The following is a 25,026-nucleotide window of genomic DNA, read 5'->3' on the forward strand; positions in this document are numbered from 1 at the left end:
ACCTATAGAGATAAATAGACCCTGTTTGGTTACTATGTATCTAATAATGAATTGTCTGTAGATCGCATCTCCTATGGGGAGGTTTTGGCTTCAGCCGAGTTCTTTCTGTGGTTCCTCTTTGATGAAACAAATTGTTGATGGTGAAAATGAACTTCATCTGGTATAAAAAGTGCCAAAAGTAACATTACTATGGTTCAGCACCGTGTGGCCCCTACAAGTAGTTTTCAGATACGTCCCTGTGGAGCCCCTGTGGATTTTAAAGGCCAGTCTATCGGTAGGACCTCGACTTCTCTCCAACTTCCCTTCCGATGCTGATCCTTCTACCAACCACCTATCAAATGCCAGAGCTTCATACTTTAGAGGTTCTGGCATTTGATAGTTGAATGACAGAGGGCAGGGTTTAGCATCAATGGGCGGAGCTTACAAATAGAAGGCTTCATGGGACACGAGGATCCATTTGAAATACCAACCGGTTCTTCCAGGAACCCCAAAGTTCTGCACGTCAGCCCGGTCTCACCTTTGGCATTTTTTAGACCAGGTTTGCCTTAATGGATAACCAAATGCTGTTATTGGTTCCCCTGGTAGATCGATCACACAGGATGCATATAGATCATAAATCACTAGAATGTCATGTAGGTTGGTCAGAATCCTTCTTAAAGGGACAGTCCACCCAGAAGTCAGATTTCAGTAATTATCATAAAATGGTATGTGTCCCTTCCTGCCCCCTTGTATTGTCTGTGACCCTCTTGGAACATACACACATCCCATAATACCCATATCTCCTTGTGATGCTCTCAGGTCTCAATTATGGCTCTGAGCTAAGCTCCACCCTTCCAGAAACAGACCTGTCTGACAGACGGGGGCGGGATTAGTTCCTCGGAGGTGGGACAGCAGTTGAGGGATTAGTATGACATGCACTTATGGTCAGGAGGGCTCCTCGGGTGTATAAGAAACTACATAGGGTTTTATAAAGGGCCTCGTCTTCAGGAGTTCATTGAAACACTTTAATTACCTGATCACAGATTCATTAAAATATTTGAAATGTAGAAGTCCTGCCTGATGGCACACACCACATGGTCCTTCCGTTGTTTTTGTTGGGAACAAAGTCCCTGTCTGTGCACCCCTCCGGTCTTTGGGTTACTTGGGTCCTAGCAGTTTGACTTGACGGGTAAACTTCCTCCACCACCACCATTCACCTGTCTAATGAGCACAACTTTGTTGTCCAATGAGAGCATCTCCTATTGGCCAGTTGTTGGGCGGACTTAACCCTGAAGCCAGGGAAATCAAACCCCAGTAATGAAGTGAAATTAATTTCAGAGGGACACTCTATGGAGGCATTTCTGTCTAACACACGTGTAGTAACTGCTTATGGTCTCCTCTTTTACGTCGGACCTTTGCGTGCAAAAGTTTAAATTACCTCTCCAATGGAGTTCAGGGCTGCGTTTTCAGCAATGTCCAGTCCATGAGGGAGACTCACAAAGGCTGTATAGGTTGATGTGTGGAGATTTTCATCTCTCCTTCTGGGTTCCCTGGCAGATATTGGTTGGGTTGGGCACCTCTAAACATTGGTCACCTTTTGGCTGGACTGTCCCTTTTTAAATTCCAATATGACAGTCATTGTTAAAGATTTCATTTTTTATGGTGATGTTATGAGACTCGGATCCATTAGACTAAATCATTAATAATTAAATACCTCAGAGTGGGTGGACGTCATTATCGTCCTATAGTCGATGGATGCCCGTGTTCACCGGCTCCTCCTATAGTCGATGGATGCCCGTGTTCACCGGCTCCTCCTATAGTCGATGGATGCCCGTGTTCACCGGCTCCTCCTATAGTCGATGGATGCCCGTGTTCACCGGCTCCTCCCTATAGTCGATGGATGCCCGTGTTCACCGGCTCCTCCTATAGTCGATGGACGCCCGTGTTCACCGGCTCCTCCTATAGTCGATGGACGCCCGTGTTCACCGGCTCCTCCTATAGTCGATGGACGCCCGTGTTCACCGGCTCCTCCTATAGTCGATGGATGCCCGTGTTCACCGGCTCCTCCCTATAGTCGATGGACGCCCGTGTTCACCGGCTGCTCCTATAGTCTATGGATGCCCGTGTTCACCGGCTGCTCCTATAGTCGATGGATGCCTGTGTTCACTGGCTGCTCCTATAGTTGATGGATGCCCGTGTTCACCGGCTGCTCCTATAGTTGATGGATACCCGTGTTCACCGGCTGCTCCTATAGTTGATGGATGCCTGTGTTCACCGGCTGCTCCTATAGTTGATGGATGCCCGTGTTCACCGGCTGCTCCTATAGTCGATGGATGCCCGTGTTCACCGGCTGCTCCTATAGTTGATGGATACCCGTGTTCACCGGCTGCTCCTATAGTTGATGGATGCCCGTGTTCACCGGCTGCTCCTATAGTCGATGGATGCCCGTGTTCACCGGCTGCTCCTATAGTCGATGGATGCCCGTGTTCACCGGCTGCTCCTATAGTTGATGGATACCCGTGTTCACCGGCTGCTCCTATAGTTGATGGATGCCCGTGTTCACTGGCTGCTCCTATAGTTGATGGATGCCCGTGTTCACTGGATGCTCCTATAGTTGATGGATGCCCGTGTTCACTGGATGCTCCTATAGTTGATGGATGCCCGTGTTCACTGGCTTCTAGGTGGATTGCCCTGCTTCTGAATCCTGCATTAAAATTTACCAAATTAATTTAATATTCCTCATTCTTTTGCATTCCACAAATCTGTTAAAGATGCTGCCAATTTACCCTTTGCTGGAAATAAAGCCAGGGCTGGTCATGTGACCAGTGCCAAGTCAGCAGTCACATGGTCTTTGCCTGGAGGATTCGACTGTTCTGGCAGTCAGGTCAAGTCAGCCAATCGGCGTCTCTGCCTGAGCAACCATTGTGTTGGGTTTGGTTGTAGAATGAACCATTGGTCTGTAAAGGTTTTCCAGCAAAAGATATGTTGTAGCATCTTAAAGAGAATTCTAGGCATGTAGATTGTTGCATTGTTCCAATCTCAACCAAGAGGAATCCCACAGGTCTGGTGGATACATAGTACAGTGATGGAGAACCTTGGCACCCCAGATGTTTTGGAACTACATTTCCCATGATGCTCAACTACACTGCTGAGTGCCTGAGCATCATGAGCAATGTAGTTCCAAAACATCTGAGGTGCCAATGTTTGCCATCACTGCTCTAGAAGCTGGAAATCACTCTGGTAGACACCACTACTACATCGCTGCTGCACCTCTACTACCCTAGCACTACACCCCTACTACTATTACTACTACTACTACAATGTCACTGCCCCACCTCTCCACCTCATCCAATGAGAGAGTGCTTTGCATTCACTGAGAAAAATAGGTGAATGGTGCCCATGCCCAGCACCCGCCCTTCTGTGTTCAGATGGCAGCCCTTCAGCACAGGACACGGAATCTAGTGGAGATAAATGTAGTAGCAGTGTAGTAGTAGTAGTGGTGTCTATACAGGAGTTTCCAGCTTCTACGGGGATCCCACAGTTATTGGTGAATATATAGTTGGTACAAGTTGCAACAATGTAATTCTATCCATACCTGGAATTCTTTTAACTTTCACTAATCTTTTGCTAATGAAAAAACTTTGTTGAATTTTGAGTTCTCTTCAGTTGGTCTTTCTCCTGTTTTAACCATTAGATTTGTTACCTCCCCCGGTTACTGATCAGCCCCCAGGGACTGGAGGCAGTACTAACGGTCACATTGTAGAATGTTGTGTCGGTGATAATCGCATGTTGTATAACCTTTTGTGTTGCTCTCAAAGTTCTTGGTCCAGAGACGAGTAAAGTTTCCTCTCTTTGCTAGTTGTCCCTCCTCCCTTCTCCCTCCCCTTCCTGTTCAGTTGGAGAGGATATAACGAGAGCACAGGCGCCCCATGCGCTAAGAGAAGGCGTTACGAAGGTACGGTAACCTTAGACGCCTCGTAGATACTTTCTTAGATGCTTTGTACTGCCGCTGTATAGATGTAGATCTCACTGGAGGAAGTCTTATGTCTCACGGCTTATGATGTCAGGGTGACACCGGTCTCCGAATTCTGGAGCCTGCACGGTCTGGGTCACCTGTAATGTTGGGCCCCGCCCCAATTCTTCAGGTAGACATGTTGGCGTCTTCATGATAAACCCAATTAGTTGTATTAGGTTTTTACCTTTTTATTGATGACCTGGTGATTCTGCCAGTAACGCCCTTCCTGTTCTAGGGTGACAACACTCTCTCATCAATCTATGGAGGAGCAGTGTTGTCACCCTAGGCTGCTTCTCTGGGTCTCCTCTCCAATTCCATTAAAGGGGGGGGGGGGGGGGGGGGGCAGGGGAATTTGTGGTTTATGGAAGATAGCTGTATACTCAATGAAAATGTTCTTAGATGAAATAATGGCGCAGCATCTGAAGACCGGCCATGTTTGTTGGGATTAGATCAGTCACTAACCCAATAAAATAATGACCGCCTGCAAAAGACGAAACCCTCTCTGTTCCGGTGGGCGGTGTGATGGAACTTTTGGTCTTGTGGACCTCCAGGGCCTACTAATATTGGACGCTTCAGTTGTGTCAGTGCTGCTGGCCACTCTGGTGCCTTCTGCCAGTCCCCTACATTACTACTTCAATAATGCACTCGGGAGCTAAAAATATAAATGCAAGTTACTCTCTAGGGGGAGAACCTCTGGGGGATTCCAGGATGGAGAAAGAGTCCTGGGGCCCCTAGTAGATGACGGGCTCAGCAATAGCATTCAATGCCAAGCTGCAGCAAGCAAAGCCAGCATACTATTAGCATGCATTAAAAATTTGGATTTACTCCAAGGATAAAACAATAATTCTGCCACTTTATAAAACTCTGGTCTGTTCATCTCTCGAGTATTCCGTCCAGTTCTGGTCTCCAGTACTCAGGAATAATGTGCTGGAACTGGAGAGAGTCTAAAAAATGGTGACAACGCTAATAAGGAGGATGGAGAAGCTGGGTCATGGAGGAGCTGGGTCATGGAGGAGCGGAGGAGCGGAGGAGCTGGGTCATGGAGGAGCGGAGGAGCTGGGTCAAAGCTGGGTCATGGAGGAGCTGGGTCATGGAGGAACTGGGAGGAGCTGGGTCATGGAGCAACTGGGAGGAGCTGGGTCATGGAGCAACTGGGAGGAGCTGGGTCATGGAGCAACTGGGAGGAGCTGGGTCATGGAGCAACTGGGAGGAGCTGGGTCATGGAGGAACTGGGAGGAGCTGGGTCATGGAGGAACTGGGAGGAGCTGGGTCTGGGAGGAGCTGGGTCATGGAGGAACTGGGAGGAGCTGGGTCATGGAGCAACTGGGAGGAGCTGGGTCATGGAGCAACTGGGAGGAGCTGGGTCATGGAGCAACTGGAAGGAGCTGGGTCATGGAGCAACTGGGAGGAGCTGGGTCATGGAGGAGCTGGGTCATGGAGGAGCTGGGGGGAGCTGGGTCATGGAGGAGCTGGGTCATGGAGCAACTGGGAGGAGCTGGGTCATGGAGCAACTGGGAGGAGCTGGGTCATGGAGGAGCTGGGGGGAGCTGGGTCATGGAGCAACTGGGAGGAGCTGGGTCATGGAGCAACTGGGAGGAGCTGGGTCATGGAGCAACTGGGAGGAGCTGGGTCATGGAGCAACTGGGAGGAGCTGGGTCATGGAGCAACTGGGAGGAGCTGGGTCATGGAGCAACTGGGAGGAGCTGGGTCATGGAGCAACTGGGAGGAGCTGGGTCATGGAGCAACTGGGAGGAGCTGGGTCATGGAGCAACTGGGGGGAGCTGGGTCATGGAGGAGCTGGGGGGAGCTGGGTCATGGAGGAGCTGGGTCATGGAGCAACTGGGAGGAGCTGGGTCATGGAGCAACTGGGAGGAGCTGGGTCATGGAGCAACTGGGAGGAGCTGGGTCATGGAGCAACTGGGAGGAGCTGGGTCATGGAGCAACTGGAAGGAGCTGGGTCATGGAGCAACTGGAAGGAGCTGGGTCATGGAGCAACTGGAAGGAGCTGGGTCATGGAGCAACTGGAAGGAGCTGGGTCATGGAGGAGCTGGGTCATGGAGGAGCTGGGTCATGGAGGAGCTGGGTCATGGAGGAGCTGGGTCATGGAGGAGCTGGGTCATGGAGGAGCTGGGGGGAGCTGGGTCATGGAGCAACTGGGAGGAGCTGGGTCATGGAGCAACTGGGAGGAGCTGGGACATGGAGGAGCTGGGTCATGGAGGAGCTGGGTCATGGAGGAGCTGGGTCATGGAGGAGCTGGGTCTGGGGGGAGCTGGGTCATGGAGCAACTGGGAGGAGCTGGGTCATGGAGCAACTGGGAGGAGCTGGGTCATGGAGCAACTGGGAGGAGCTGGGTCATGGAGCAACTGGGAGGAGCTGGGTCATGGAGCAACTGGAAGGAGCTGGGTCATGGAGCAACTGGGAGGAGCTGGGTCATGGAGGAGCTGGGTCATGGAGGAGCTGGGTCATGGAGGAGCTGGGTCATGGAGGAGCTGGGTCATGGGGGAGCTGGGTCATGGAGCAACTGGGAGGAGCTGGGTCATGGAGCAACTGGGAGGAGCTGGGTCATGGAGGAACTGGGAGGAGCTGGGTCATGGAGCAACTGGAAGGAGCTGGGTCATGGAGCAACTGGAAGGAGCTGGGTTATGGAGCAACTGGAAGGAGCTGGGTCATGGAGCAACTGGAAGGAGCTGGGTCATGGAGCAACTGGAAGGAGCTGGGTCATGGAGCAACTGGAAGGAGCTGGGTCATGGAGGAGCTGGGTCATGGAGGAGCTGGGTCATGGAGGAGCTGGGTCATGGAGGAGCTGGGGGGAGCTGGGTCATGGAGCAACTGGGAGGAGCTGGGTCATGGAGGAGCTGGGTCATCGAGCAACTGGGAGGAGCTGGGTCGTGGAGCAGCTGGGAGGAGCTGGGTCGTGGAGCAACTGGGAGGAGCTGGGTCGTGGAGCAACTGGGAGGAGCTGGGTCGTGGAGCAACTGGGAGGAGCTGGGTCATGGAGCAGCTGGGAGGAGCTGGGTCATGGAGGAGCTGGGGGGAGCTGGGTCATGGAGCAGCTGGGAGGAGCTGGTTCATGGAGCAACTGGGAGGAGCTGGTTCATGGAGCAACTGGGAGGAGCTGGTTCATGGAGCAACTGGGAGGAGCTGGTTCATGGAGCAACTGGGAGGAGCTGGGTCATGGAGCAACTGGGAGGAGCTGGGTCATGGAGCAACTGGAAGGAGCTGGGTCATGGAGCAACTGGGAGGAGCTGGGTCATGGAGGAGCTGGGTCATGGAGGAGCTGGGGGGAGCTGAGTCATGGAGCAACTGGGAGGAGCTGGGTCATGGAGCAACTGGGAGGAGCTGGGTCATGGAGCAACTGGGAGGAGCTGGGTCATGGAGCAACTGGAAGGAGCTGGGTCATGGAGGAGCTGGGTCATGGAGGAGCTGGGTCATGGAGGAGCTGGGGGGAGCTGGGTCATGGAGCAACTGGGAGGAGCTGGGTCATGGAGGAGCTGGGTCATGGAGGAGCTGGGTCATGGAGGAGCTGGGTCATGGAGGAGCTGGGTCATGGAGGAGCTGGGTCATGGAGGAGCTGGGTCATGGAGGAGCTGGGTCATGGAGGAGCTGGGTCGTGGAGCTGGGTCGTGGAGCAGCTGGGAGGAGCTGGGTCGTGGAGCAGCTGGGAGGAGCTGGGTCGTGGAGCAACTGGGAGGAGCTGGGTCGTGGAGCAGCTGGGAGGAGCTGGGTCGTGGAGCAGCTGGGAGGAGCTGGGTCATGGAGCAGCTGGGAGGAGCTGGTTCATGGAGCAGCTGGGAGGAGCTGGTTCATGGAGCAACTGGGAGGAGCTGGTTCATGGAGCAACTGGGAGGAGCTGGTTCATGGAGCAACTGGGAGGAGCTGGTTCATGGAGCAACTGGGAGGAGCTGGTTCATGGAGCAACTGGGAAGAGCTGGGTCATGGAGCAACTGGAAGGAGCTGGGTCATGGAGCAACTGGGAGGAGCTGGGTCATGGAGGAGCTGGGGGGAGCTGGGTCATGGAGCAACTGGGAGGAGCTGGGTCGTGGAGCAACTGGGAGGAGCTGGGTCATGGAGGAGCTGGGTCGTGGAGCAACTGGGGGGAGCTGGGTCGTGGAGCAGCTGGGGGGAGCTGGGTCGTGGAGCAGCTGGGAGGAGCTGGGTCGTGGAGCAGCTGGGAGGAGCTGGGTCGTGGAGCAGCTGGGAGGAGCTGGGTCGTGGAGCAGCTGGGAGGAGCTGGGTCGTGGAGCAGCTGGGAGGAGCTGGGTCGTGGAGCAGCTGGGAGGAGCTGGGTCGTGGAGCAACTGGGAGGAGCTGGGTCGTGGAGCAACTGGGAGGAGCTGGGTCGTGGAGCAACTGGGAGGAGCTGGGTCGTGGAGCAACTGGGAGGAGCTGGGTCGTGGAGCAACTGGGAGGAGCTGGGTCGTGGAGCAACTGGGAGGAGCTGGGTCGTGGAGCAACTGGGAGGAGCTGGGTCGTGGAGCAACTGGGAGGAGCTGGGTCGTGGAGCAGCTGGGAGGAGCTGGGTCGTGGAGCAGCTGGGAGGAGCTGGGTCATGGAGCAGCTGGGAGGAGCTGGGTCATGGAGGAGCTGGGTCATGGAGGAACTGGGAGGAGCTGGGTCATGGAGGAACTGGGAGGAGCTGGGTCATGGAGGAACTGGGAGGAGCTAGGTCATGGAGGAACTGGGAGGAGCTGGGTCATGGAGGAACTGGGAGGAGCTGGGTCATGGAGGAACTGGGAGGAGCTGGGTCATGGAGGAACTGGGAGGAGCTGGGTCATGGAGGAACTGGGGGGAGCTGGGTCATGGAGGAGCTGGGTCTGGGAGGAGCTGGGTCTGGGAGGAGCTGGGTCATGGAGGAACGGGGAGGAGCTGGGTCATGGAGGAACGGGGAGGAACGGGGAGGAGCTGGGTCATGGAGGAACGGGGAGGAACGGGGAGGAGCTGGGTCATGGAGGAACGGGGAGGAGCTGGGTCATGGAGGAACGGGGAGGAGCTGGGTCATGGAGGAACGGGGAGGAGCTGGGTCATGGAGGAACGGAGGAGCTCGTTTGTGAGGAACGTCTACAAACATTAAATTTCTCCCTGGAGAAGAGACACTTAAGAGCAGGGGACTCAAACTGGCGGCCCTCCAGCTATTGCAAAGCTACAAGTCCCATGAGGCATTGCAAGGCTGACAGTTACAAGTGTGACTCTCGCAGGCAGAGGCATGATGGGAATTGTAGTTTTGCAACAGCTGGAATGCCGCCAGTTTGAGACCCCTGCTTAAGAGGAAATACAATCACAATATACAAATGATGACTCTAGCATTAGGATAAAACTTTAATATTGGGTCTCTAAAGACACACCGCCACCGACGCACTGAATTTGGATGAGAAGCAGTTCAGTGTTAAACTGTTTAAGGGGTTTGTTATAGTTGGAGCAGTAAGAATGTGGAGCTCCCTTCCTCAGTTGGTGGTGTCAGTGGAGAATGTAGATAAATAAGAAAAAAAATTTATATGGTAGTGACATAAACGCTCACTGGATGGTCTGGGTGTCCTTTGTCAACCTTACCAACTAAACTATGTAATTACTATGCCCTGTAATGATGTAAGATGTTGGCAGGAGGAATGTCCACACCCAGTGGTGGGTCTGACACGCCTGAATGTTGGAAAGCAGCCCCCCCCCCCCCACACCTTCATACTCATCTATACTTATCTCTCCTTTTGCTAACTACAAAGCAAATACCCCAAGTATGGAGGGGCACTGGGGGTAGGTGCTGCTTGGGTGGAGGTGGGTTATTAGGTTGTCAGTTGGGCTTGTGTATGCTCTTCCTCCTGGGAATGGCGCCAGAATGTACTGTAATGGTCGATGTGAAGACATTCTTCTACTTCTAGGTCAGAGGTTGCAAAGTTTTCATTCCCCCAGTCAGGTCCCTGTCTGCTGTACGGTGTCCTCCTGTCTTCTCTGTTGCTGAGCAATGGCCGCTGAGTAGGATCCGCTCTCCCTGTAGTACTGCTGACTTCTTAAAGTGCCCCCGCTCTTTATTAGTAAGCAAAGGCTTTGACGCAGACAGGGGAGGGGTGGACTGTATACATGACAGCTGTATTTCTGTAGTTACATTGGATAGTCGGAGGATACAGGTCCAGTTATCGGCATCCTACCGACATGGATGCTACCAAACCGGCCCAGAAAGTCACCATTGGGTATCGCCAAGGATCTGTTGGTCCTGACTTCACTCTTAGAAGATTTGGATCTCCCCAATTTTTATTAACTTTTATTAGTGTGCGAGGGGCAGTGATCACCTGAAGTCTGACAGTTGCTGTCTTGAAATCCGAGGCCGGTACGAGTTCACATCCCTATCACCTGCAGGATCCTGTTATAGCGTCATGTTGTGCTCACTCAGGAGCTGGGAGACAGCATGTGAGGTCAGCAACTGTCAGTGGACGATGATCTATGTCAGCTGATTGACAGCAACTGTTAGCCTCTTTCCGCACCCGGAATATACAGCCGCCATCAGTAATGAATGGCTGTCAGTGACTTTACACCTTTTCTTGCATAAACCCATGCGTGCATTTGGGGTTTTACATCTGTCCGCATGCGCAGGTTTGCACAAGTAGCGGCGTTAGTTCACCTACAGCCATTCATTACTATGGGATACAGTATGTGGCAGCTGGATATCCTGGGTGCGGAAATACGTTCTGTGACTAAAGTGCCTGTGTGTGCAAGTCCTTCTATACACAGCAGGGGGCGGCTTTTTTCAGAGAATAGATGCAGGTACTCTTTCCTCCCCCAAATTACTTTGGTCTCCGCCCCTACCTGCCTCTGAGCCACGCCCCTTGTCGACTAAGGCCCGCCTCTGAGCACTGTCCCTCGTCTCCAGCCCCCTGCCCGCCTCTGAGCACTGTCCCTCGTCTCCGGCCCCCTGCCCGCCTCTGAGCACCATCTCTCTTGTCTCCGGCCCCCTGCCCGCCTTTGAGCACCGTCCCTTGTCTCTGACCCCCTACCCGCCTCTGAGCACCATCTCTCAATTCCAGCCCACTACCCGCCTCTGAGCACCGTCTCTCTAGTCTCCGGCCCCCTACCCGCCTCCGAGCACCGTCCCTTGTGTCCGACCGACCCCGCCTCCGAGCACCGTCCCTTGTGTCCGACCGACCCCGCCTCCGAGCACCGTCCCTTGTGTCCGACCGACCCCGCCTCCGAGCACCGTCCCTTGTGTCCGACCGACCCCGCCTTCGAGCACCGTCCCTTGTGTCTGACCGACCCTGCCTCCGAGCACCGTCCCTTGTGTCCGACCGACCCTGCGCCTCCGAGCACCGTCCCTTGTGTCCGACCGACCCTGCGCCTCCGAGCACCGTCCCTTGTGTCCGACCGACCCCCCGCCTCCGAGCACCGTCCCTTGTGTCCGACCGACCCCCCGCCTCCGTGCACCGTCCCTTGTGTCCGACCGACCCCCCGCCTCCGTGCACCGTCCCTTGTGTCCGACCGACCCCCCCGCCTCCGAGCACCGTCCCTTGTGTCCGACCCACCCCCCGCCTCCGAGCACCGTCCCTTGTGTCCGACCGACCCCCCCGCCTCCGAGCACCGTCCCTTGTGTCCGACCGACCCCCCCCCCGCCTCCGAGCACCGTCCCTTGTGTCCGACCGACCCCCCCCCCCCCGCCTCCGAGCACCGTCCCTTGTGTCCGACCGACCCCCCCCCCCCCCCCCCGCCTCCGAGCACCGTCCCTTGTGTCCGACCGACCCCCCCCCCCCCCCCGCCTCCGAGCACCGTCCCTTGTGTCCGACCAACCCCCCCCCCGCCTCCGAGCACTGTCCCTTGTGTCCGACCGACCCCCCGCCTCCGAGCACCGTCCCTTGTGTCCGACCGACCCCCCGCCTCCGAGCACCGTCCCTTGTCACCGATCCCCCTCGCCTCCGAGCACCGTCCCTTGTCACCGACCCCCGCCTCCGAGCACCGTCCCTTGTCACCGACCTCCGAGCACTGTCCCTTGTCTCCGACCGACCCCACCTCCAAAGACCGTCCCTTGTCTCCGACCGACCCCGCCTCCGAGCACCGTCCCTTGTCTGCGACCGACCCCGCCTCCAAGCACCGTCCCTTGTCTCCGGCCCCCTAGCAGCCTCCGAGCCCCGTCCCTTGTCTCCGGCCCCCTAGCAGCCTCCGAGCCCCGTCCCTTGTCTCAGGCCCCCTAGCAGCCTCCGAGCACCGTCCCTTGTCTCAGGCCCCCTAGCAGCCTCCGAGCACCGTCCCTTGTCTCAGGCCCCCTAGCAGCCTCCGAGCACCGTCCCTTGTCTCAGGCCCCCTAGCAGCCTCCGAGCACCGTCCCTTGTCTCAGGCCCCCTAGCAGCCTCCGAGCACCGTCCCTTGTCTCAGGCCCCCTAGCAGCCTCCGAGCACCGTCCCTTGTCTCAGGCCCCCTAGCAGCCTCCGAGCACCGTCCCTTGTCTCAGGCCCCCTACCCGCCTCCGAGCACCGTCCCTTGTCTCAGGCCCCCTACCCGCCTCTGGTAGGTCATAAAAAGGCAGACTAATTCCCTGCAGCCAGCAACAATAGCTCCCCAGCCAGCAACAAGTCCATCCCAGTCCAGCCCACACCCTTAGCAACAATAGACCCCACCAGAGTAGTAGTTAATCTCCCTGCAGCAACAACAGATCATCCAATGCAAGTAGTAAAAATCGATCTGCCATTACCCCAGCAGCTAACAACGGTTGACACCCCCCCCCCACTCCCCTGCAACAGTAGATCCTTCCCAGCAACAATAGAACCTCCAGCATGTCGCCCATGCGTCCCTTGGCAGTACATGCATTCGGTGATAGCTCTAGATATACACAAATTTCAATGTTCTACAAAGATGAATGGTGTTGCTCTGTAGAAACAATAGATCAATAGTTCCTTCTATTTTCTTCTCCTTGCAGCACAATTTGTTTATAAATTGTTTGAGTTTTTTTTTTTTACTTGATGGCCAGTCTCTGTTCATGACAAAATGTCTGTAACTGAACGCGATGAGGGAGCGCCATTTATTATAGCGATATTTCTGAATTCAGTGTCACATTTATATTCACAACAACGTGACTTCTTCTAAAACTCTCTTGTCAGTTTTTTTTTTTTTTTTAAATACAAAGATGGGATAAGAGTGTTTTTCAGGACGGGGTTAATCCTCGGTTCAACCTACGCCTCTGCGCACATCGCTGCCCTCACCGCCATTACACAATTCTATGGAGGGTTTATATCAGGACACCGTCCACCTCTTATTATACTTTGCAGCCTGTAGGAAACACACAGATGTGTGAAGGAAAAGCAGCTATTTTATATTTTGCACTAAAAATAGACATTTGTTTCTCTTAATTTAGGTAAAAATTATATGCAATTATTTTTAAATATAACTCGTTCATGTGGTGAAAAATACTAGAAAAAGCAACCGACTTTTAAGCTAATTTTATAAGTGTGTGTGTAAAAAGAAAAAAAAAATAAATAGGGGAGATCAGATTACACACACAGACTCAGAGGTGAAACTCTGCCTACATTTTTTTTTTTCCCAGAGATGGGATTTATTTTTTTACTTTTTTCCTTCATTTTATTTTTTTTATTTTGGTTTTGACCATGTTCTTTTACCTTCCTTTTTTTTTTTTTTTTTTTTTTTTGAAAAAAAAAAATTCATTTAGATGTATATTTGTTTTTAAAAATAAAACAACTCAGGACTTTAATAAAGTTAGGATAAAAAGTTGATAATTTCCCTTTTTTTAAAGCGCTTGTTAGACGCTGCCGCGGTGTCCCGTCTTGTCGCGCTCTCCGAGGTCTGTAGCTCACAGTCTGTGTCGGTAATGGAGCCGCAGCCCCCCCCCCCCCCCCCCAATCATGTGACGAATCTTCCCTCCTCTGATCGCATTTCTGTCATTTCAGCCGTTCACAGCCTGAAGCTGAGCCGCAGCCACGTGGACTGGCACAGCGTGGACGAGGTCTACCTCTACAGCGACGCCACCACCTCCAAAATAGCGCGAACCGTCACCCAGAAGCTGGGCTTCTCCAAGGGTAAGCTGCCTGATTTTATCTTTTTTTTTTTCCCCGGAATAACGAGCCGCGATTGGCTGGTTAGAGATCCCGGAACTCCACTAAGGAGACCACATGTGAACCTCTCAACCTTTTCACTGCTACGGCGGTTTTTGTACATACATTAAATTTTCACAATTTAGGGCCAAAGATTAGTAAAAAGTGTTGCAATTTTGTATTTTTTTTCATTGCATGTTATTTGCAAAACTGTTTATCAAATATTTTCAGTAAAAATAAATTCAACTCAATCTTGGCGCACACTAATACTAGGGATGCACAGATTTATCGGACAAAAATGGGGTTCTTGGCGTTTTGCCGATAGGAAAAAAAAAAATGTGCCGATAATGGCCAAAAATTCATATTCATTTAAATTAATCATCTTAATTAAAAGTCAAATATAATTAAAGGGTAACTCCACTTTCGTGGGGAGAAAATAAAGAAATAAATAATATAGTGCATATGATTGCGACACAAATCATTGAATGTTATTAAAAATGACCTTTTCCTTTTCAATCTGCAGCCAATGTAATTTTCCGAGAATATATTGCAATATGGCCACCTAGAGCTGTTCTGTACAGAGTGTGTACTGACCACGCCCCCAGAAACATCATTTCCTGCTTGTGTGATTGGCTCACCAATTTTCCCAGAAATCTGCCTAAGATACAAGTCACGTTTCAGGCATCCCCTGCAACAAAAATTTCAATTTTTGAGAGATACTTTCAATAGGAACACGTCTAAAGGGATGCAGGCCCAGCAGATTTCCTCTTTAGTGCCCTGCAGCTGCACACCTGACTGATAATTATGAAACCTCCTCCCATTAGACCCACTCTGTACAGAGGCACAGACAAACACACAGGGCTTCAGAATAACAAAAGGGAGGAATCTGCTACAAAGTTTGTTATAATCCTTGCAATGTACAGAGATCACCCCGAGGTGAATGTTTCTTTCTCAATAAAAGTGGAGTTAGGCTTTAATCATAAATATATATATATATATATATATATATATATATATATATTTATAAACTATGGTTAAAAAAAAAAAAAATAATTTTGGTCTTTTTTTTGTTTCTTCAGCTAAAAAAATACCCCCCGAGGGGATTAAATACAACCAAAAATTGGCCTGGGCAGGAAGGGGGTGAAAGTGTCCGGTAGGCAAGGGGTAAAAAAAAAAAAAAATTATATATATATATATATATATATATATATATATATATATATATATATATATATATATATATATATATATATATATATATTTATTGATTTATTTTTTTTACCCCTACCGGACACTTTCACCCCCTTCCTGCCCAGGCCAATTTTCAGCTTTCAGCGCTGTCACACTTTGAATGACAATTACGCCGTCATACAACACTGTACACATAGGACATTTTTATCATCTCCCCCCCCCCCCACAAATAGAGCTTTCTTTTGGTTGTATTTAATCCCCTCGGGGGGTATTTTTTTAGCTGAAGAAACAAAAAAAAGACCAAAATTATTATTTTTTTTTTTTAACCATAGTTATATATAGTAATATTTTGCAAACAGGTAATTTTTTTTTTTCTCCTCCACTGATGGGCACCGATGAGGCAGCACTGATTGTCACTATTTGGAGCACTATTTGAATCGAGTTTTGTTTTTTGTGACACCGCGCCGGTCCTGAGGAGCTGTAAGGCCTCGCGGACTAGGCTGAAGCTGCGGCCTTGCCTAAAAACTCCTCCCCGCAGCTCCTTAGGACCGGCGCGGTGAAAAAAAAAAAAAAATCTAAAAAAAATCGATTTGCTTAAATTTTGAATCTGATTTTTGATTTGATCTCTCAACTCGATTCAAGATTTAAATCGATTTTTTTTTTCCCCAACCCTAACTAAAAGGTGGCACTGGTGGGCACTGATAAGTGGCACTGATAGGTGGCACAGATCAGGACACATGTCCCTGTAACAGAAGCTGGTCACCGGCTTTATTCTTTTCTCCTCACACTGGAGAGAAAAAAAAAAGTGAGGAGAAAAAAAAGCCGATAAGCGGCTTCTATTCACTTCCCGATCAGCTGTGATTGGCTGACCGCTGATCCCGTGGTAAAGGGCCCGCTGTGATTGGCCTTTTACCCCGTTATGTGATCAGCCAAGTCTGAAGGACTCGGTGATCGCAATGTGTGCCCCACGATCACTGGAGGACGTCTATTGATGCCCGCGCTGTACCCGTCATTGGGTTATAGCGCGGGTGGAAAGTGGTTCAAACTGTCCATTTGGGTTTTCCCGGCATCCTGATGTCTTCAGTCCAGAATTTTTTCGGTTTTGGAGCACCACTAATATTTATATTACAAGGTTTTTAGTTTATATAAAAAGATGAGGTTGCGTCATGTAAATAGATCTCATCTGGTGCCATGCCTCCCGTTGGACACGCCCATAAAGCGGCAAAAACAAATTGATACCCAAAGTTTGTCTGTAGGAGACGCTCTAAACGCCTTTGCAGGTCATTCGTCTAATTCAGGTGAAGTTTGATCACAAATGTCCGAATTGTGCCGCGATCTTGTGAGGAAGCCGAGGATCCGGTGCTCAGGCTGGCCGTGTCTCCGCTCACACTCCATAGAAAGATTCAGCCGGAAACTCGCCATCATCCAATTCCAGAAATGATGACTTTGCTCTGACTGAGGCCTCCGGCAAAACGCCGATCGGTATTTCTGTTGTCTTTCACCTTTCTGCAATTGGACGATACCGACTTGCTGGCTGTTTATCTCAATAACTTTCAATGATATGTGACGGCACCACCATACACCCTCACCGGACACTTTATTAGCCCCACCTTGCTAGTAGCGGGTTGGACCCCCTTTATTATAAAGGGGGTCCAACCCACTACTAGCAAGGGGGACCTAATAAAGGGGGTCCAACCCACTACTAGCAAGGGGGACCTAATAAAGGGGGTCCAACCCACTACTAGCAAGGGGCACCTAATAAAGGGGGTCCAACCCACTACTAGCAAGGGGCACCTAATAAAGGGGGTCCAACCCGCTACTAGCAAGGGGGACCTAATAAAGGGGGTCCAACCCGCTACTAGCAAGGGGGACCTAATAAAGGGGGTCCAACCCGCTACTAGCAAGGGGCACCTAATAAAGGGGGTCCAACCCACTACTAGCAAGGGGCACCTAATAAAGGGGGTCCAACCCGCTACTAGCAAGGGGGACCTAATAAAGGGGGTCCAACCCGCTACTAGCAAGGGGCACCTAATAAAGGGGGTCCAACCCACTACTAGCAAGGGGCACCTAATAAAGGGGGTCCAACCCACTACTAGCAAGGGGGACCTAATAAAGGGGGTCCAACCCGCTACTAGCAAGGGGCACCTAATAAAGGGGGTCCAACCCGCTACTAGCAAGGGGGACCTAATAAAGGGGGTCCAACCCGCTACTAGCAAGGGGGACCTAATAAAGGGGGTCCAACCCGCTACTAGCAAGGGGCACCTAATAAAGGGGGTCCAACCCGCTACTAGCAAGGGGCACCTAATAAAGGGGGTCCAACCCACTACTAGCAAGGGGGACCTAATAAAGGGGGTCCAACCTGCTACTAGCCAGGGGCACCTAATAAAGGGGGTCCAACCCGCTACTAGCCAGGGGCACCTAATAAAGGGGGTCCAACCCGCTACTAGCCAGGGGCACCTAATAAAGGGGGTCCAACCCGCTACTAGCCAGGGGCACCTAATAAAGGGGGTCCAACCCGCTACTAGCAAGGGGGACCTAATAAAGGGGGTCCAACCCGCTACTAGCAAGGGGGACCTAATAAAGGGGGTCCAACCCGCTACTAGCAAGGGGCACCTAATAAAGGGGGTCCAACCCGCTACTAGCCAGGGGCACCTAATAAAGTGGCCGGTGAGTGTATATTCATCTGCGGCACCCGGTGTGGTTGAACAGCAGATATTCCTATGTGAGTCTATAGAGGAGTTTCGGACTGTAGAGAATCCCTCCTCGGGTATAACAGATACAATAATGACCAAGTGAGCTAAATAATTAACATTGCGGAATCCGTGTCACCCGGATCTCTCTGTGGTTATAGTAACAAAGTATCCATTACAGAGACACATGGAGGAGATTAGAAGCTCTTCAGGTAAAACGTGAATAAAGAAGACACAAAGTATCCACAGACCCTGCAATCTATAAATGGAGATCAAACCTTCCATCTCCCATCCCCCGCACTTCTCTCCCATCCCCCGCACTTCTCTCCCATCCCCCGCACTTCTCTCCCATCCCCCGCACTTCTCTCCCATCCCCCGCACTTCTCTCCCCCATCGTCCCCTCTGTGTGATCTGGGATTGGGATCGATAATAATAAATCTCACCCAGGACATGGAATGATCATTTCACCACAATGTTCCCTTCATGGGAATTCGGATTGAGGTCCAAAACTTTTATATTCCACATCGATCAGCCATAACATTGTGAATACTGACAGAAGTGATCACATTATCTGGTTACAAAGAGATCTGGAAGTGGGTGGGATATATTAGGCAGGGAGTGAACATGTTGTCCCTGAAGTTGATGGCCATCGCAGGTTGTGGTGTATGGGGGATGTGTAGTGGCAGAGCGGTCAGGGTGTCCATACTGACCCGTGTCCACAGCCAAAAGCCCCTACAATGGTCATGTGAGGATCAGAACTGGAGGAAGGAACCATGGAAGAAGGTGGCCTGGTCTGAGGAATCATGTGGGTGGCCGGGTGGGTCACTTACCTGGGGAAGAGTTGGCACCAGGATGCATTATGGGAAGGAAGCCGGTGGAGGCCGTAAGATGCTTTGGGCAATGTTATGCTGGGAAACCTTGGCTCCTCCCATTCATGTGGGTATGGCACGTACCACCTACCTAAACATTGTTGGTGACCAAGTCCACCCCTTCATGGAAACTATTCCCGGATGGCAGTGGCAAGATAAATGCGCCCCTCCACACTGCAAAAATGGTTCAGGAATGGTTTGAGGAACTCAACAATGAGTTTGAGGTGCTGACTTGGCCTCCAAATGCTCCGGATCCCAATCCAATCAAACATCTGTGGGATGTGCTGGAAAAACAACTCCGATCCATGGAGGCCCCGCCTCCCAACTTACAGGATCTGCTACTGATGACAGATACCACAGCGTACCTTCAGAGGTCTAGTGGGGTCCATGGTGAGACGGAGTCAGGAAAGGGGGGGGGTGGTCATTATGTTATGGCTGATCTGTGTAGACTCCACATGTACATCTTCATCCAATGAGATGCAAGAAGTGCTGCAGATAAATATTTGTGGACTTTCTATATTTCGGAGTTGCAGGAAAACTCCTTCCTGATGTCTCAGTCTGTACAGAAGGTGGGAGTGGCCTGTGTATAAAGTGACTGTATAGTAGTGATGGACCCAATCCCAAAATTCAGGATGCTCTTGGCTGAAAACCAAAATGGACAGTTTTTTTTTTTTATTTATTTTTTTTTTTTTTAAATGTTTTTAACGTGGCTGGTATTTTCGCATTGAAGTCAATGGGAGCTTCCTTCCTTCCTTCCTTCCTCTCCTCTCCTCTCCTCTCCTCTCCTCTCCTTCCTTCCTTCCTCTCCTCTCCTCTCCTCTCCTCTCCTCTCCTCTCCTCTCCTTCCTTCCTCTCCTCTCCTCTCCTCTCCTCTCCTCTCCTCTCCTCTCCTTCCTCTCCTCTCCTCTCCTCTCCTCTCCTCTCCTCTCCTCTCCTTCCTTCCTCTCCTCTCCTCTCCTCTCCTCTCCTCTCCTCTCCTCTCCTCTCCTTCCTTCCTTCCTCTCCTCTCCTCTCCTCTCCTCTCCTCTCCTCTCCTCTCCTTCCTTCCTTCCTTCCTTCCTTCCTTCCTTCCTTCCTTCCTTCCTTCCTCCTCCTCCTCTTCCTCCTCCTCCTCCTCCTCCTCCTTCCCTCCTTCCCTCCTCCCTTCCCTCCTTCCCTCCTCCCTTCCCTCCCCTCTACTCTCCCCTTCCTTCCCTCCTTCCTTCCCTCCTTCCTTCTCCCTCTCCTCTACTCTCCCCTTCCTTCCCTCCTTCCTTCCCTCCTTCCTTCTCCCTCTCCTCTACTCTCCCCTTCCTTCCCTCCTTCCTTCCCTCCTTCCTTTCTTTCCTTTTCCCTCTCCTCTCTCCTCTACTCTCCCCTTCCTTCCCTCCTTCCTTCCCTCCTTCCTTTCTTTCCTTCTCCCTCTCCTCTACTCTCCCCTTCCTTCCCCTCTTCCTTCCTTCCTTCCTTCCTTCTCCTCTCCTCTCCTCTCCTTCCTTTCTCCTCTCCTCTCCTTCCTTTCTCCTCTCTCCTTCCTTTCTCCTCTCCTCTCCTCTCCTTCCTTTCTCCTCTCCTCTCCTTCCTTTCTCCTCTCCTCTCCTTCCTTTCTCCTCTCCTCTCCTTTCTTTCTCCTCTCCTCTCCTTCCTTTCTCCTCTCCTCTCCTCTCCTTCCTTTCTCCTCTCCTCTCCTTTCTCCTCTCCTCTCCTCTCCTCTCCTCTCCTTCCTTTCTCCTCTCTCCTTCCTTTCTCCTCTCTCCTTCCTTTCTCCTCTCCTCTCCTCTCCTTCCTTTCTCCTCTCCTCTCCTCTCCTTCCTTTCTCCTCTCCTCTCCTTTCTTTCTCCTCTCCTTCCTTTCTCCTCTCCTCTCCTCTCCTTCCTTTCTCCTCTCCTCTCCTCTCCTTCCTTTCTCCTCTCCTCTCCTCTCCTTTCTTTCCTTCCTTCCTTCCTTTCCTTTCCTTTCCTTTCCTTTCCTTTCCTTTCCTTTCCTTTCCTTTCCTTTCCTTTCCTTCCTTCCTTCCTTCCTTCCTTCCTTCTCCCTCCTCCTCCTCCTCCTCCTCCTCTTCCTCCTCTTCCTCCTCCTCCTCCTCATCCTCCTCATCCTCCTCCTCCTCTCTTCTCACTCCTTCCCTCCCATCTCACTCCTTCCCTCCCTCCCTCCCTTCCTTGCTTTCTTCCTTTCTTCCTTTCTTCCCTCTCTCCTCTCCTCCCTCCCTTTCTTCCCTCTCTCCTCTCCTCCCTCCCTTCCTTCCTTTCTTTCCTTCTCCCTCCCTCCCTCTCCTCCCTTCTCCCTCTCCTCTCTCCTCTACTCTCCCCTTCCTTCCCTCCTTCCTTCCCTCCTTCTTCTCCTCCTCTCTTCTCCTCCTCTCTTCTCACTCCTTCCCTCCCTTCTCCCTCTACTCTCCTCTTCCTTCCTTCCTTCCTTCCTTCCTTCCTTCCTTCCTTCCTTCCTTCCTTCCTTCCTTCCTTCCTTCCCTCCTTCCCTCCTTCCCTCCTTCTTCTCCTCCTCTCTTCTCACTCCTTCCCTCCCTTCTCCCTCTACTCTCCTCTTCCTTCCTTCCTTCCTTCCTTCCTTCCTTCCTTCCTTCCTCTCCTTCCTTTCTCCTCTCCTCTCCTTCCTTTCTCCTCTCCTCTCCTTCCTTTCTCCTCTCCTCTCCTTCCTTTCTCCTCTCCTCTCCTTCCTTTCTCCTCTCCTCTCCTTCCTTTCTCCTCTCCTCTCCTTCCTTTCTCCTCTCCTCTCCTTCCTTTCTCCTCTCCTCTCCTTCCTTTCTCCTCTCCTCTCCTCTCCTTCCTTTCTCTCCTCTCCTCTCCCCTTCCCATCTCCTCTCCTTTCCTTTCCTTCCTTCCTCCCTTCCTTCCTCCCTTCCTCCCCCCTCTGTCCCTTCCTCCTCCTCCCCGCTCACCTTCCCTCTCACCTCCTCCCTCCTCTTCCCTCCCTCTTTGTGGCCAATATATCGGTGCACCCTTGGTATATAGATATTTATATATACACTCGCACTGTATGTGAGGAGTTTTCTAGAACACTCCAGTGTACCCGCCAGCCCAATGGTTTCCCAATTATGGATATAGCGGGGGATGGGGGGTTAGAACCTCTTTTTGGGTTCACTTTTTATCTTTGACCCCCATTCAGAGATCCCCTTTCCTGGTGACAATGTTGTGCGTTTGTTTTGCAGCTTCGAGTAGCGGCACGCGGCTGCACAGAGGATACGTGGAGGAGGCCACATATGAGGACAAGCCTGTAGATACAAGTCACATTGTCTTCGTTGTCCATGGCATCGGGCAGAAGATGGACCAAGGCCGGATCATCAAGAACACGGCTATGTGAGTCCCACTGACCACCCCCGTGAAAGTGATCCCTCCTCTGACCACCCGCGTGAAAGTGATCCCTCCTCTGAACACCCGCCTGAAAGTGATCCCTCCTCTGACCGCCCGCGTGAAAGTGATCCCCCCTCTGACCACCCGCGTGAAAGTGATCCCCCCTCTGACCACCCGCGTGAAAGTGATCCCTCCTCTGACCACCCGCGTGAAAGTGATCCCTCCTCTGACCACCCGCGTGAAAGTGATCCCTCCTCTGACCGCCCGCGTGAAAGTGATCCCTCCTCTGACCGCCCGCGTGAAAGTGATCCCCCCTCTGACCACCCGCGTGAAAGTGATCCCTCCTCTGACCACCCGCGTGAAAGTGATCCCTCCTCTGACCACCCGCGTGAAAGTGATCCCCCCTCTGACCACCCGCGTGAAAGTGATCCCCCCTCTGACCACCCGCGTGAAAGTGATCCCTCCTCTGACCGCCCACGTGAAAGTGATCCCTCCTCTGACCACCCGCGTGAAAGTGATCCCTCCTCTGAACGCCCGCGTGAAAGTGATCCCTCCTCTGACCACCCGCGTGAAAGTGATCCCTCCTCTGAACGCCCGCGTGAAAGTGATCCCCCCTCTGACCACCCGCGTGAAAGTGATCCCTCCTCTGACCACCCGCCTGAAAGTGATCCCCCCTCTGACCACCCGCCTGAAAGTGATCCCTCCTCTGACCACCCGCGTGAAAGTGATCCCTCCTCTGACCACCCGCCTGAAAGTGATCCCTCCTCTGACCACCCGCCTGAAAGTGATCCCTCCTCTGACCACCCGCGTGAAAGTGATCCCTCCTCCCATCCCCTGACTTGTGTATTGTTCTGTCTCCTGTATTCTGATCTCATGTCTGATGTCTCAGGATGAGGGAGACGGCCAGGAAAATAGAAGAGAAGCATTTCTCCCACCTGACCACAGAGCACATGGAGTTCCTTCCTGTGGAATGGCGATCCAAGCTGGCTCTGGATGGAGGTAAGTCCTCAGTGATCGTCTCTGTCCCCCATCTCCTCACCGATCGCCTCTGTCCTCATCTCCTCACCGATCGCCTCTGTCCTCATCTCCTCACCGATCGCCTCTGTCCCCCATCTCCTCACCGATCGCCTCTGTCCTCATCTCCTCACCGATCACCTCTGTCCTCATCTCCTCACCGATCACCTCTGTCCCCCATCTCCTCACCGATCACCTCTGTCCTCATCTCCTCACCGATCACCTCTGTCCTCATCTCCTCACCGATCGCCTCTGTCCTCATCTCCTCACCGATCACCTCTGTCCCCCATCTCCTCACCGATCACCTCTGTCCTCATCTCCTCACCGATCACCTCTGTCCTCATCTCCTCACCGATCACCTCTGTCCTCATCTCCTCACCGATCACCTCTGTCCCCCATCTCCTCACCGATCGCCTCTGTCCTCATCTCCTCACCGATCACCTCTGTCCCCCATCTCCTCACCGATCACCTCTGTCCTCATCTCCTCACCGATCACCTCTGTCCCCCATCTCCTCACCGATCACCTCTGTCCCCCATCTCCTCACCGATCGCCTCTGTCCTCATCTCCTCACCGATCACCTCTGTCCCCCATCTCCTCACCGATCACCTCTGTCCTCATCTCCTCACCGATCACCTCTGTCCCCCATCTCCTCACCGATCACCTCTGTCCTCATCTCCTCACCGATCACCTCTGTCCCCCATCTCCTCACCGATCACCTCTGTCCCCCATCTCCTCACCGATCACCTCTGTCCTCATCTCCTCACCGATCACCTCTGTCCCCCATCTCCTCACCGATCACCTCTGTCCCCCATCTCCTCACCGATCACCTCTGTCCTCATCTCCTCACCGATCACCTCTGTCCCCCATCTCCTCACCGATCGCCTCTGTCCTCATCTCCTCACCGATCACCTCTGTCCTCATCTCCTCACCGATCACCTCTGTCCCCCATCTCCTCACCGATCACCTCTGTCCTCATCTCCTCACCGATCACCTCTGTCCCCCATCTCCTCACCGATCACCTCTGTCTGTGTATTTCTCTTCTTTTAACATGTTTTTAGATACATTGGTAACATTTTGTTGCACTTCTTTCATCCTCCTGTTCTGATTGGTCGCTCCCTCAGACACTGTAGACTCCATCACCCCGGACAAGGTGCGCGGTATACGGGACATGCTGAACAGCAGCGCCATGGATATCATGTACTACACCAGCCCGCTGTACAGAGACGAGGTAAGAGGAACTCCGCACTGATACCGCACCGATACCGATACCATACCGCACCGATACCGATACCATACCGCACCGATACCATACCGCACCGATACCATACCGCACCGATACCGATACCATACCGCACCGATACCGATACCATACCGCACCGATACCGATACCATACCGCACCGTACTGATACCACACCGCACCGATACCATACCGCACCGATACCGATACCATACCGCACCGTACTGATACCACACCGCACCGATACTGATACCGCAACGATACCATACCGCACCGATACCATACCATACCACACCGATACCATACCATACCGCACCGATACCATACCATACCGCACCGATACCATACCATACCGCACCGATACCATACCATACCGCACCGATACCATACCGCACCGATACCATACCATACCACACCGATACCATACCATACCACACCGATACCATACCATACCACACCGATACCATACCATACCGCACCGATACCATACCATACCGCACCGATACCATACCATACCGCACCGATACCATACCATACCGCACCGATACCATACCATACCGCACCGATACCATACCATACCGCACCGATACCATACCGCACCGATACCATACCGCACCGATACCATACCATACCACACCGATACCATACCATACCACACCGATACCATACCATACCGCACCGATACCATACCGCACCGATACCATACCATACCGCACCGATACC

General features: G+C 52.4%; 1 protein-coding gene across 2 annotated transcripts in view; it reads left to right on the top strand.

Moving 5' to 3' along the window:
- The window catches only part of DDHD1 (DDHD domain containing 1), a 76,201-nt gene that overhangs the window by 21,378 nt on the left and 29,797 nt on the right, over positions 1 to 25,026 (top strand). Inside the window, exons 3-7 of one of the 2 annotated variants that reach the window (XM_073609655.1) lie at positions 3,839 to 3,934; positions 13,867 to 13,995; positions 21,909 to 22,056; positions 22,940 to 23,049; positions 24,187 to 24,293. In XM_073609655.1, coding sequence (XP_073465756.1) covers positions 3,839 to 3,934; positions 13,867 to 13,995; positions 21,909 to 22,056; positions 22,940 to 23,049; positions 24,187 to 24,293 — 590 coding nt within the window. The remainder of the gene's footprint in view (positions 1 to 3,838; positions 3,935 to 13,866; positions 13,996 to 21,908; positions 22,057 to 22,939; positions 23,050 to 24,186; positions 24,294 to 25,026) is intronic. The other variant, XM_073609657.1, reaches the window with a different exon arrangement.

Source organism: Aquarana catesbeiana, linkage group LG13 (genome assembly GCF_042186555.1).
Source record: "Aquarana catesbeiana isolate 2022-GZ linkage group LG13, ASM4218655v1, whole genome shotgun sequence".
NCBI lineage: Eukaryota > Metazoa > Chordata > Amphibia > Anura > Ranidae > Aquarana > Aquarana catesbeiana.